General features: G+C 45.7%; 1 protein-coding gene across 1 annotated transcript in view; it reads left to right on the forward strand.

Annotated features, from left to right (window-relative positions):
* The first annotated feature begins 934 nt into the window (after window positions 1-934).
* tent4a (terminal nucleotidyltransferase 4A) overlaps window positions 935-13,250 on the forward strand; it is a 55,782-nt gene continuing 43,466 nt past the window's right edge. The window contains exon 1 of the mRNA XM_061882550.1: window positions 935-1,873. Coding sequence (XP_061738534.1) covers window positions 1,194-1,873 — 680 coding nt within the window. The 5' untranslated portion in view covers window positions 935-1,193. The remainder of the gene's footprint in view (window positions 1,874-13,250) is intronic.

A 13,250-nucleotide genomic window follows, 5' to 3' on the forward strand; every position in this document is an offset into this window, starting at 1 on the left:
TTAACACTGTGATTACAAGTGGAATTATTCATTACTTATCGTGTTCAGCAACATCAGGTCAGATTTGTCAGAGAGCCAGATGCAGTCATCAGAAGAGCCACATCTGGCTCTAGAGCCATAGGTTCCCTACCCCTGGTTTATATGAATAAAATATATCCTTAAGATATTGTTTCATCCTCTTTGTTGTACCTATTAAGAATATTTGTTCAATCAATCAATCAATGTTTACTTATATAGCCCTAAATCACTAGTGTCTCAAAGGGCTGCACAAACTACTACGACATCCTCGGTAGGCCCACATAAGGGCAAGGAAAACTCACACCCAGTGGGACGTCGGTGACAATGATGACTATGAGAACCTTGGAGAGGAGGAAAGCAATGGATGTCGAGCGGGTCTAACATGATACTGTGAAAGTTCAATCCATAATGGATCCAACACAGTCGCGAGAGTCCAGTCCAAAGCGGATCCGACACAGCAGCGAGAGTCCCGTTCACAGCGGAGCCAGCAGGAAACCATCCCAAGCGGAGGCGGATCAGCAGCGCAGAGATGTCCCCAGCCGATACACAGGCAAGCAGTACATGGCCACCGGATCGGACCGGACCCCCTCCACAAAGGAGAGTGGGACATAGAAGAAAAAGAAAAGAAACGGGTCTAAAAAGGGAGTCTATTTAAAGGCTAGAGTATACAAATGAGTTTTAAGGTGAGACTTAAATGCTTCTACTGTTGTATTTATTTCTTTAAACAATACTTCAAAACCCCCCGCCGCCCCAAAGGGATAAGCGGTAGGAAACGGATGGATGATGTTATTGCTTGGCGAGTTTGACATATGTAAACCAAGTCAGATTTTTCTGCAATTCCTCCGCCGGCCAGAGAGGGCGGTGTGGTGGGAGTGGGCGGATAAAGGGGCGTGGTCGTGTCCAGGATCCCCCCTCGCAGTGCGCCTGCGCCAAAGATTTGAAGAGACTCCGCCATATTGAATCCCCGTAGAATTCGGCGAGTGTTTTGTGTCCATGATCCAGCGGCATCTCCGGGGCCACTCAGTCCTCCCACTCCATGCTCCCGGCTCTTTTCAGCGCGTCAACAATCGCCCGTCGTCGTTCCGCACGTCTCTCTAGTGTCGGGGGGTGGGGGTGGGAGGGGGTCAGCGCGGCATCACCACGGCTCCGCTGGCGTCGGCGGGGAAAGAAGTTGAATGGATCCGAGGGTCGCTTGGATCCAGCCGGAGCAGAAAGGACCTGCTAACGTCTTATGGATGCAGGTGTGGGAGACCTCTCAGGGACTTGGGATTCTCTCCGCCCAGCAGAAGCACAACCAGTGCGGGAAAAATGCCAGCCTGACGGGCAGCCATCACGGCGGCATCATGAACGTCGCCGTGTCCGCCGCCGCCGCCGCGCCGGCGATGACGCTGTCCAACGGGGGCGTGCACACCTGCGACACAGGTGAGGCCCGGGGAGTACTTCCTCCCCAGGACCCCGGGGCGGACAGGAGTCCCCCCGCCGGCCGCTCACTGGGACATGCACCCGGCAATAAGAACGTCGGCGGGGGTAGCTTGCTATTCGGCTTGGGGGAGAACATGGACAACAGCCGCTATCAGCACCTCCATCACAGCCTGCAGGACATGCAGCGCATCTTCACTTTGCAGCAGTTGTGCGCCAAACGCCAGCAGGTTGCCCCTTCCGTGGCATCTGGCAACCACGCTCACCACCACCACTACCACCATCACCACCACCACCATCACCCTGGCCGGAGGAAAAATGACAACAAGGCCAGCACTTACGGAACCAATTACTGGCTTTCCGACTGCACTAATGGCAACTATGCGAGCACTTGGACGCCCTGGAAGACGAGGAATTACAGCCCCGGGGTGCTGGGGTGAGTTGGTACATTTCTTCAAGGGGATTTGTGTAACTGAGCTGTTACGAAATGTACGTTAACGGCGTAGGTATGGCTTTTCGCTTTCAGCGCAAAGTGGCGTAAAGTCCTTTGCTGAGTAGCATATGTACGTAAGTTGCGTAAAGGTGTTGCAAGCATTTCAACAATCTCGCGCATTTTGCAAATTATACGTCATTTCCATTGTGCGCAAGCAATTTGCATATCGCAAGACGTAATTTAAGACGAGATTTTGTGGATGGTTTAGTCCAGGGGTAGGGAACCTATGGCTCTAGAGCCAAATGTGGCTCTTTTGATGACTACATCTGGCTCTCAGATAAATCTTAGCTGACATTGCTTAACACGATAATTAATAATTACGATGGTAATCACAGTGTTAAAAATAACGTTGGAATTAGGGATGCACCGAAATGAAAATTTGTGGCCGAAGCCGAATAAAATTTAAACGCTTGGCCGAAGGCCGAATACTGAATACCGAATAATGAATGCAGTTTTTCACAATTTTTTTATCCATCCATCCATTTTCTACCGCTTATTCTCTTTTGGGGTCGCGGGGGGTGCTGGCGCCTATCTCAGCTACAATCGGGCGGAAGGCGGGGTACACCCTGGACAAGTCGCCACCTCATCGCAGGGCCAACACAGATAGACAGACAACATTCACCCTCACATTCACACACTAGGGCCAATTTAGTGTTGCCAATCAACCTATCCCCAGGTGCATGTCTTTGGAGGTGGGAGGAAGCCGGAGTACCCGGAAGGAACCCACGCGTTCACGGGGAGAACATGCAAACTCCACACAGAAAGATCCTGAGACTGGATTTGAACCCAGGACTGCAGGACCTTCTTATTGTGAGGCAGACGCACTAACCCCTCTTCCACCGTGAAGCCCAATTTGCATATCCATCCATCCATTTTCTACCGCTTATTCCCTTTTGGGGTAGCGGGGGGCGCTGGCGCCTATCTCAGCTACAATCGGGCGGAAGGCGGGGTACACCCTGGACAAGTCGCCACATCATCGCAGGGCCAACACAGATAGACAGACAACATTCACACACTAGGGCCAATTTAGTGTTGCCAATCAACCTATCCCCAGGTGCATGTCTTTGGAGGTGGGAGGAAGCCGGAGTACCCGGAGGGAACCCACGCGTTCACGGGGAGAACATGCAAACTCCACACAGAAAGATCCTGAGCCTGGATTTGAACCCAGGACTGCAGGAACTTCGTATTGTGAGGCAGACGCACTAACCCCTCTGCCACCGTGAAGCCCAATTTGCATATCCATCCATCCATTTTTCTACCGCTTATTACCTTTTGGGGTAGCGGGGGGCGCTGGCGCCTATCTCAGCTACAATCGGGCGGAAGGCGGGGTACACCCTGGACAAGTCGCCACCTCATCGCAGGGCCAACACAGATAGACAGACAACATTCACACTCACATTCACACACTAGGGACCATTTAGTGTTGCCAATCAACCTATCCCCAGGTGCATGTCTTTGGAGGTGGGAGGAAGCCGGAGTACCCGGAGGGAACCCACGCGTTCACGGGGAGAACATGCAAACTCCACACAGAAAGATCCTGAGACTGGATTTGAACCCAGGACTGCAGGACCTTCTTATTGTGAGGCAGACGCACTAACCCCTCTGCCACCCTGAAGCCCAATTTGCATATCCATCCATTTTCTACCGCTTATTCCCTTTTGGGGTAGCGGGGGGCGCTGGCGCCTATCTCAGCTACAATCGGGCGGAAGGCGGGGTACACCCTGGACAAGTCGCCACCTCATCGCAGGGCCAACACAGATAGACAGACAACATTCACACTCACATTCACACACTAGGGACCATTTAGTGTTGCCAATCAACCTATCCCCAGGTGCATGTCTTTGGAGGTGGGAGGAAGCCGGAGTACCCGGAGGGAACCCACGCGTTCACGGGGAGAACATGCAAACTCCACACAGAAAGATCCTGAGACTGGATTTGAACCCAGGACTGCAGGACCTTCGTATTGTGAGGCAGACGCACTAACCCCTCTGCCACCGTGAAGCCCAATTTGCATATCCATCCATCCATTTCTACCGCTTATTCCCTTTTGGGGTAGCGGGGGGCGCTGGCGCCTATCTCAGCTACAATCGGGCGGAAGGCGGGGTACACCCTGGACAAGTCGCCACCTCATCGCAGAGCCAACACAGATAGACAGACAACATTCACACTCACATTCACACACTAGGGACCATTTAGTGTTGCCAATCAACCTATCCCCAGGTGCATGTCTTTGGAGGTGGGAGGAAGCCGGAGTACCCGGAGGGAACCCACGCATTCACGGGGAGAACATGCAAACTCCACACAGAAAGATCCTGAGACTGGATTTGAACCCAGGACTGCAGGACCTTCGTATTGTGAGGCAGACGCACTAACCCCTCTTCCACCGTGAAGCCCAATTTGCATATCGCAAGGCGAAATTTAAGACGAGATTTTGTGGATGGTTTAGTCCGGGGGTAGGGAACCTATGGCTCTAGAGCCAAATGTGGCTCTTTTGATGACTACATCTGGCTCTCAGATACATCTTAGCTGACATTGCTTAACACGATAATTAATAATTACGATGGTAATCACAGTGTTAAAAATAACATTCGAATTAGGGATGCACCGAAATGAAAATTTGTGGCCGAAGCCGAATAAAATTTAAACGCTTGGCCGAAGGCCGAATACTGAATACCGAATAATGAATGCAGTTTTTCACAATTTTTTTTATCCATCCATCCATTTTCTACCGCTTATTCTCTTTTGGGGTCGCGGGGGGTGCTGGCGCCTATCTCAGCTACAATCGGGCGGAAGGCGGGGTACACCCTGGACAAGTCGCCACCTCATCGCAGGGCCAACACAGATAGACAGACAACATTCACCCTCACATTCACACACTAGGGCCAATTTAGTGTTGCCAATCAACCTATCCCCAGGTGCATGTCTTTGGAGGCGGGAGGAAGCCGGAGTACCCGGAGGGAACCCACGCGTTCACGGGGAGAACATGCAAACTCCACACAGAAAGATCCTGGGACTGGATTTGAACCCAGGACTGCAGGACCTTCTTATTGTGAGGCAGACGCACTAACCCCTCTTCCACCGTGAAGCCCAATTTGCATATCCATCCATCCATTTTCTACCGCTTATTCCCTTTTGGGGTAGTGGGGGGCGCTGGCGCCTATCTCAGCTACAATCGGGCGGAAGGCGGGGTACACCCTGGACAAGTCGCCACCTCATCGCAGGGCCAACACAGATAGACAGACAACATTCACACACTAGGGCCAATTTAGTGTTGCCAATCAACCTATCCCCAGGTGCATGTCTTTGGAGGTGGGAGGAAGCCGGAGTACCCGGAGGGAACCCACGCGTTCACGGGGAGAACATGCAAACTCCACACAGAAAGATCCTGAGCCTGGATTTGAACCCAGGACTGCAGGAACTTCGTATTGTGAGGCAGACGCACTAACCCCTCTTCCACCGTGAAGCCCAATTTGCATATCCATCCATCCATTTTCTACCGCTTATTCCCTTTTGGAGTAGCGGGGGGCGCTGGCGCCTATCTCAGCTACAATCGGGCGGAAGGCGGGGTACACCCTGGACAAGTCGCCACCTCATCGCAGGGCCAACACAGATAGACAGACAACATTCACACACTAGGGACCATTTAGTGTTGCCAATCAACCTATCCCCAGGTGCATGTCTTTGGAAGAGGGAGGAAGCCGGAGTACCCGGAGGGGAACCCACGCATTCACGGGGAGAACATGCAAACTCCACACAGAAAGATCCCGAGACTGGATTTGAACCCAGGACTGCAGGACCTTCGTATTGTGAGGCAGACGCACTAACCCCTCTGCCACCGTGAAGCCCAATTTGCATATCCATCCATCCATTTTCTACCGCTTATTCCCTTTTGGGGTCGCGGGGGGCGCTGGCGCCTATCTCAGCTACAATCGGGCGGAAGGCGGGGTACACCCTGGACAAGTCGCCACCTCATCGCAGGGCCAACACAGATAGACAGACAACATTCACACTCACATTCACACACTAGGGACCATTTAGTGTTGCCAATCAACCTATCCCCAGGTGCATGTCTTTGGAAGTGGGAGGAAGCCGGAGTGAACCCACGCGTTCACGGGGAGAACATGCAAACTCCACACAGAAAGATCCTGGGACTGGATTTGAACCCAGGACTGCAGGACCTTCTTATTGTGAGGCAGACGCACTAACCCCTCTGCCACCGTGAAGCCCAATTTGCATATCCATCCATCCATTTTCTACCGCTTATTCCCTTTTGGGGTAGCGGGGGGCGCTGGCGCCTATCTCAGCTACAATCGGGCGGAAGGCGGGGTACACCCTGGACAAGTCGCCACCTCATCGCAGGGCCAACACAGATAGACAGACAACATTCACACACTAGGGCCAATTTAGTGTTGCCAATCAACCTATCCCCAGGTGCATGTCTTTGGAGGTGGGAGGAAGCCGGAGTACCCGGAGGGAACCCACGCGTTCACGGGGAGAACATGCAAACTCCACACAGAAAGATCCTGAGCCTGGATTTGAACCCAGGACTGCAGGAACTTCGTATTGTGAGGCAGACGCACTAACCCCTCTGCCACCGTGAAGCCCAATTTGCATATCCATCCATCCATTTTCTACCGCTTATTCCCTTTTGGGGTAGCGGGGGGAGCTGGCGCCTATCTCAGCTACAATCGGGCGGAAGGCGGGGTACACCCTGGACAAGTCGCCACCTCATCGCAGGGCCAACACAGATAGACAGACAACATTCACACACTAGGGACCATTTAGTGTTGCCAATCAACCTATCCCCAGGTGCATGTCTTTGGAAGCGGGAGTACCCGGAGGGAACCCACGCATTCACAGGGAGAACATGCAAACTCCACACAGAAAGATCCTGAGACTGGATTTGAACCCAGGACTGCAGGACCTTCGTATTGTGAGGCAGACGCACTAACCCCTCTGCCACCGTGAAGCCCAATTTGCATATCCATCCATCCATTTTCTACCGCTTATTCCCTTTTGGGGTGGCGGGGGGCGCTGGCGCCTATCTCAGCTACAATCGGGCGGAAGGCGGGGTACACCCTGGACAAGTCGCCACATCATCGCAGGGCCAACAAAGATAGACAGACAACATTCACACACTAGGGCCAATTTAGTGTTGCCAATCAACCCATCCCCAGGTGCATGTCTTTGGAAGCGGGAGTACCCGGAGGGAACCCACGCATTCACAGGGAGAACATGCAAACTCCACACAGAAAGATCCTGAGACTGGATTTGAACCCAGGACTGCAGGACCTTCGTATTGTGAGGCAGACGCACTAACCCCTCTGCCACCGTGAAGCCCAATTTGCATATCCATCCATCCATTTTCTACCGCTTATTCCCTTTTGGGGTAGCGGGGGGGGCGCTGGCGCCTATCTCAGCTACAATCGGGCGGGAGGCGGGGTATACCCTGGACAAGTCGCCACATCATCGCAGGGCCAACAAAGATAGACGGACAACATTCACACACTAGGGCCAATTTAGTGTTGCCAATCAACCTATCCTCAGGTGCATGTCTTTGGAAGTGGGAGGAAGCCGGAGTACTCGGAGGGGAACCCACGCGTTCACGGGGAGAACATGCAAACTCCACACAGAAAGATCCCGAGACTGGATTTGAACCCAGGACTGCAGGACCTTCGTATTGTGAGGCAGACGCACTAACCCCTCTGCCACCGTGAAGCCCAATTTGCATATCCATCCATCCATCCATTTTCTACTGCTTGTCCCTTACGGGGTCGCGGGGGGCGCTGGCGCCTATCTCAGCTACAATCGGGCGGAAGGCGGGGTACACCCTGGACAAGTCGCCACCTCATCGCAGGGCCAACACAGATAGACAGACAACATTCACACTCACATTCAGACACTAGGGCCAATTTAGTGTTGCCAATCAACCTATCCCCAGGTGCATGTCTTTGGAAGTGGGAGGAAGCCGGAGTACCCGTAGGGAACCCACGCATTCACGGGGAGAACATGCAAACTCCACACAGAAAGATCCTGAGACTAGATTTGAACCCAGGACTGCAGGACCTTCGTATTGTGAGGCAGACGCACTAACCCCTCTGCCACCGTGAAGCCCAATTTGCATATCGCAAGGCGAAATTTAAGACGAGATTTTGTGGATGGTTTAGTCCGGGGGTAGGGAACCTATGGCTCTAGAGCCAAATGTGGCTCTTTTGATGACTACATCTGGCTCTCAGATAAATCTTAGCTGACATTGCTTAACACGATAAGTAATTAATACTTACGAACGTAAGTTGCGTAAAGGTGTTGTAAGCGTTTTACCAATCTCGCGCAGTTTGCAAATTATACGTCATTTCCATTGTGCGCAAGCAATTTGCATATCGCAAGATGAAATTTAAGTCGAGATTTTGTGGATGGTTTAGTCCAGGGGTAGGGAACCTATGGCTCTAGAGCTACATCTGGCTCTCAGATAAATCTTAGCTGACACGATAAGTAATTAATAATTATGATGGTAATCACAGTGTTAAAAATAACGTTCAAATTAGGGATGCACCGAAATGAAAATTTGTGGCCGAAGCCGAATAAAATTTAAACGCTTGGCCGAAGGCCGAATACTGAATACCGAATAATGAATGCAGTTTTTCACAATTTTTTTTATATTGCATAAAAAGCCTAGAATAAATATTTAGACATGTTTTTCAAATAAAGTATTTTTTTATTGAATATTGACATTTTTTTAAATATTCCAGTAGCCTTTGCTTTTCAAAAAAAGCACAAAGTTTTTCATTTATATTAGGCCTTCAAACAAAACATGCATTCCCAAAAAAAATAATGTGCATTAAAGTGGATAAACCCACAACAAATGAATTATTGTCCTTTTGGCAAAAGTCTGCTTAGCCACAGTAGATATGCTAATAATGTAAACAGAAGGCTCAAGTAAATCTCAATTAAGTGTGTGCTTGTAACCTCTTACACTTATACAGGTAGCCTACACAACAGGCTAATAATGTAAACAGAGGCCCCACTAAATCTCAATAAGTGTGTGCTTGTAACCTCATACACAAATTTAAATATTATTTAAAAGTCTTTTGAATTTTAAAATTTTTGTTCTAGAAAATCTAGACAAAATATTGATTTGTGTTTGTTAGAAATATAACTTGGTCCGATTTGTTATATATTCTAACAAAGTGCAGATTGGATTTTAACCTATTTAAAACATGTCATCAAAATTCTAAAATTAATCTTCCATCCATTTGCTACCGCTTATTCCCTTTGGGGGCGCTGGTGCCTATCTCAGCTACAATCGGGCGGGAGGCGGGGTATACCCTGGACAAGTCGCCACCTCATCGCAGAGCCAACACAGATAGACAACATTCACACTCACATTCACACACTAGGGCCAATTTAGTGTTGCCAATCAACCTATCCCCAGGTGCATGTCTTTGGAAGTGGGAGGGGCCTATCCCCAGGTGCATGTCTTTGGAAGTGGGAGGGGCCTATCCCCAGGTGCATGTCTTTGGAAAAATTACTAATGATGTTACATAAATTCTTGGAAAAATTACTAATGATCAATAAATTATTTATTAAATTTTTTCAAAAAGATTCGAATTAGCTAGTTTTTCTCTTCATATTTTTTGGTTGAATTTTGAATTTTAAAAATTCGAAATTGAAGATAAACTATGTTTCAAATTTTCATTTTCAATTCTTTTGTGTTTTCTCCTCTTTTAAACCGTTCAATTAAGTGTTTTTTTTTCATCATTTATTCTCTACAAAAAATCTTCCGTAAAAGGAAAAAAAAATGTACGACGGAATGAGAGACAGAAATAGCCATTTTAGAAAATGGATGGATGGATGGATTTATTTATTAAAGGTAAATTGAGCTAATTAGCGATTTCTGGCAATTTATTTCAGTGTGTATCAAGCTGGTAGCTCTTCGCATTAATCAGTACCCAAGAAGTAGCTCTTGGTTTCAAAAAGGTTGGTGACCTCTGGTTTATTATATTTTATCAATAGTAAACCAAGTTGTGGTAGTAGTTTAGTCAGTAGTTAAGTCGTGGATGTACACTGTATAGTTGTTAGGGCAGTGGTTCTTAACCTTGTTGGAGGTACCAAACCCCATTAGTTTCATATGCGCATTCATCGAACCCTTCTTAGTGAAAAAAATAAAATAAAATTCAAATTCAAGACAAAGTTGTGTGTATTTGGTAACACTTTAGTATGGAGAACCTATTCTAAGTAACAAAGACTTAATTTAGAGTTATTTGGTTAGGGTTAGGGTTATAATGAGGCCATGCCGAATAATGCATTAATAAGTACTTAATAATGAATAGTTAAGAGCCAATGTGTTACTAATTTGCATGTTAATAAGCAACTAATTAATGGTGAATATGTCCCCCATACTAAAGCGTAAACATTTGTTTTTATTGGTCACAAAATGAACCGTGCATGAACATCACCTTGTTCAAAGAACAAAACCGACACTGCATAAACTCACAACAAATTACACACCTGCAAATCAGTGTGACTTCTGCTGTTGCCGTATCCGTAATACGCCGATAGGTAGATGTTTATATTGACACGATGACTCAGGTGTGTTTTGACCTCCGCCGAACCCCTGAGGCCGACTCACCGCACCCCTAGGGTTCGGTCGAACCCAGGTTAAGAACCACTGGGTTAGGGTTAGGGTTGGACTGATTTGAGGGCAATACTCCGTTATATTGTCCCGACTACCAATGAATAGATTAACGTAAGTATTTAGTAAATTATTTTGACACCAAAAACATGTATTTGCGCCCATTGATTTGCAAAATGTGCACCACACATTATTCAAATATATAGCTGGAAGCAATTTGCAAAAAGATTGCGCATTATACAAATTTGCAAAATGCGGCTGCGCATTTTGCATATTGCTCACATTAGTATTATGCCTACAACAAAGGCACCAGCATACTCTCTGAAAATGAGTTTTACTATTGGAACTATTTTAAAAGATTTTGGTATGCTTCTACAAATAATGTTGTAGTCCAATACACCGGTGGTTCTCAACCTTTTTTCAGTGATGTACCCCCTGTGAACAGTTTTTTTAATTCAAGTACCTCCTAATTAGAGCAAAGCATTTTTGGTTGGAAAAAAAGAGATTAAAGAAGTAAAAAACAGCACAATGTCATCAGGTTCTGATTTATTAAATTGTATAACAGTGCAAAATATTGCTCATTTGTAGTGGTCTTTCTTGAACTATTTGGAAAAGAAGATATAAAAATAATTAAAAACTTTTTGAAAAATACGCAAGTGATTCAATTAATTGGATTATCCAGAGAATAGTGCTCGATACCGTGGTAGAGCGCAATATGTATGTGCGGGAAAAATCACAAAACTACTTCTTCTCTATAGAACTGTTTCATGAGGGGTTCCGTCAATCGTCAGGAGATTTTTTTTTTCCCAGCAGAATCTCCTGACGATTGAGGGAACCCCTCATGAAACAGTTCTGTAGAGATGAAGTAGTCTTGTGATTTTTCCCACACATACAAGTGATTCAATTATATATAAAGATGTCTACACATAGAAGTAATCATCAATTTAAAGTGCCCTCTTTGGGGATTGTAATAGAGATCCATTTGGATTCATGAACTTAATTCTAAACATTTCTTCACATAAAAAAAAATCTTTAACATCAATATTTATGGAACATGACGACAACAAATCTAGCTGTCAACACTGAATATTGCATTGTTGCATTTCTTTTCACAGTTTATTAACTTAAATTCATATTTTGTTGAAGTAATATTCAATAAATACGTTTATAAATAATTTTTGAATTGTTGCTATTTTTAGAATATTTAAAAAAAATCTCACGTACCCCTTGGCATACCTTCAAGTACCCTCAGGGGTACGCGTACCCCCATTTAAGAACCACAGCAATACACCTCTAAACGTTCTATTCGAACCTCTGCTTTTGAAAAGTGTTTTTACCGGATGTGTAGCTATCGCTTTCTAGTTAGCTTGACTAAGGAGCTAACTTAGCCCATAAGTTATTTTCACATGCCATTCAAATATCTAAAACATTCGAAACTCTGAATACAGCGTTTTTATTTGATATATGTGTGTGAGCGTGAATGTTGTCTGTCTATCTGTGTTTGCCCTGCAATGAGGTAGCGACTTGTCCAGGGTGTACAACGCCTTCCGCCCGATTGAAGCTGAGATAGGCACCCGCGACCCCAAAAGGGAATAAGCGGTAGAAAATGTATAGATGGATGTTTGTTATAATAAAATATAATACATTACTTTTCTTCAAAATGAATAACCCAGCTAGTGCATACCTTGTATGTATGTATATATATATATATACATATATATATATATATATATTTTTTTTTTTTTTAAACGTCGAAAGTTCAATAACACTTTTTTATTTATATTTTCTAATTCACTATCATGTATTATTTTAAAGCACCAAGATGAGTTTTGTTTTGCTAGTGTTTACCGGATGTGAAGGTACTGCTTCCTGATTTACTTGACTAAGACAAATTTAGCCCACAAGTTATTCTTACATGACAGTTAATCATCCAAATGGAGTCCGTACTCCGGATAAAATGATTTTATTTAAATTCATGATTTCTTCTATTTGTGACCAACGAGGGTAGTTTGGTTATTATATTTAAAGCACCAAGTTAGGTTTGTTTTTTAATGGTTTTGCTTCTGTTCGACGGATGTGTAGCTTTTGCTTTCTTGCTGGCTTGACTGAGGAGTTAACTAATCCAGGACAAAACTTATGTTCTTATAACAAACTCTAGCAAACAGTTTTCATGAAACAAATGTGTTTGTGTGTGTGTGTGTGTGTATGTATATGTGTATATATAATATATATATATATATATATATATATATGTATGTATGTATGTATGTATGTATGTATGTATGTATGTATGTTTGTGTGTATATGTGTATGTGTATATGTATGTATGTATATATATATATATATGTGTGTGTATGTGTTTGTATGAATTATTTAAATTAAAAAATATATTCATGTGTTGTCAGTCTTTAGTCATGCTTCTACAAGCACAAACAATGTTGGACATTTTGCTCTTTGCATAGTAGTTTTAACTTGCATTTACAGATGTAGCGACAAACTGTAGTTAGTGACAGTGGTTTTCTGAAGTGTTCCTGAGCCCATGTGGTGATATCCTTTACACACTGATGCAGTACGGCCTGAGGGAACAAAAGTCCGTTATATCATCGCTTACGTTCAGTGATTTCTCCGGATTCTCTGAACCTTTTGATGGTATTACGGACCGTAGATGGTAAAATCCCTAAATTCCTT

The sequence above is a fragment of the Nerophis ophidion genome, linkage group LG21 (assembly GCF_033978795.1).
Source record: "Nerophis ophidion isolate RoL-2023_Sa linkage group LG21, RoL_Noph_v1.0, whole genome shotgun sequence".
Classification (NCBI taxonomy): Eukaryota; Metazoa; Chordata; class Actinopteri; order Syngnathiformes; family Syngnathidae; genus Nerophis; species Nerophis ophidion.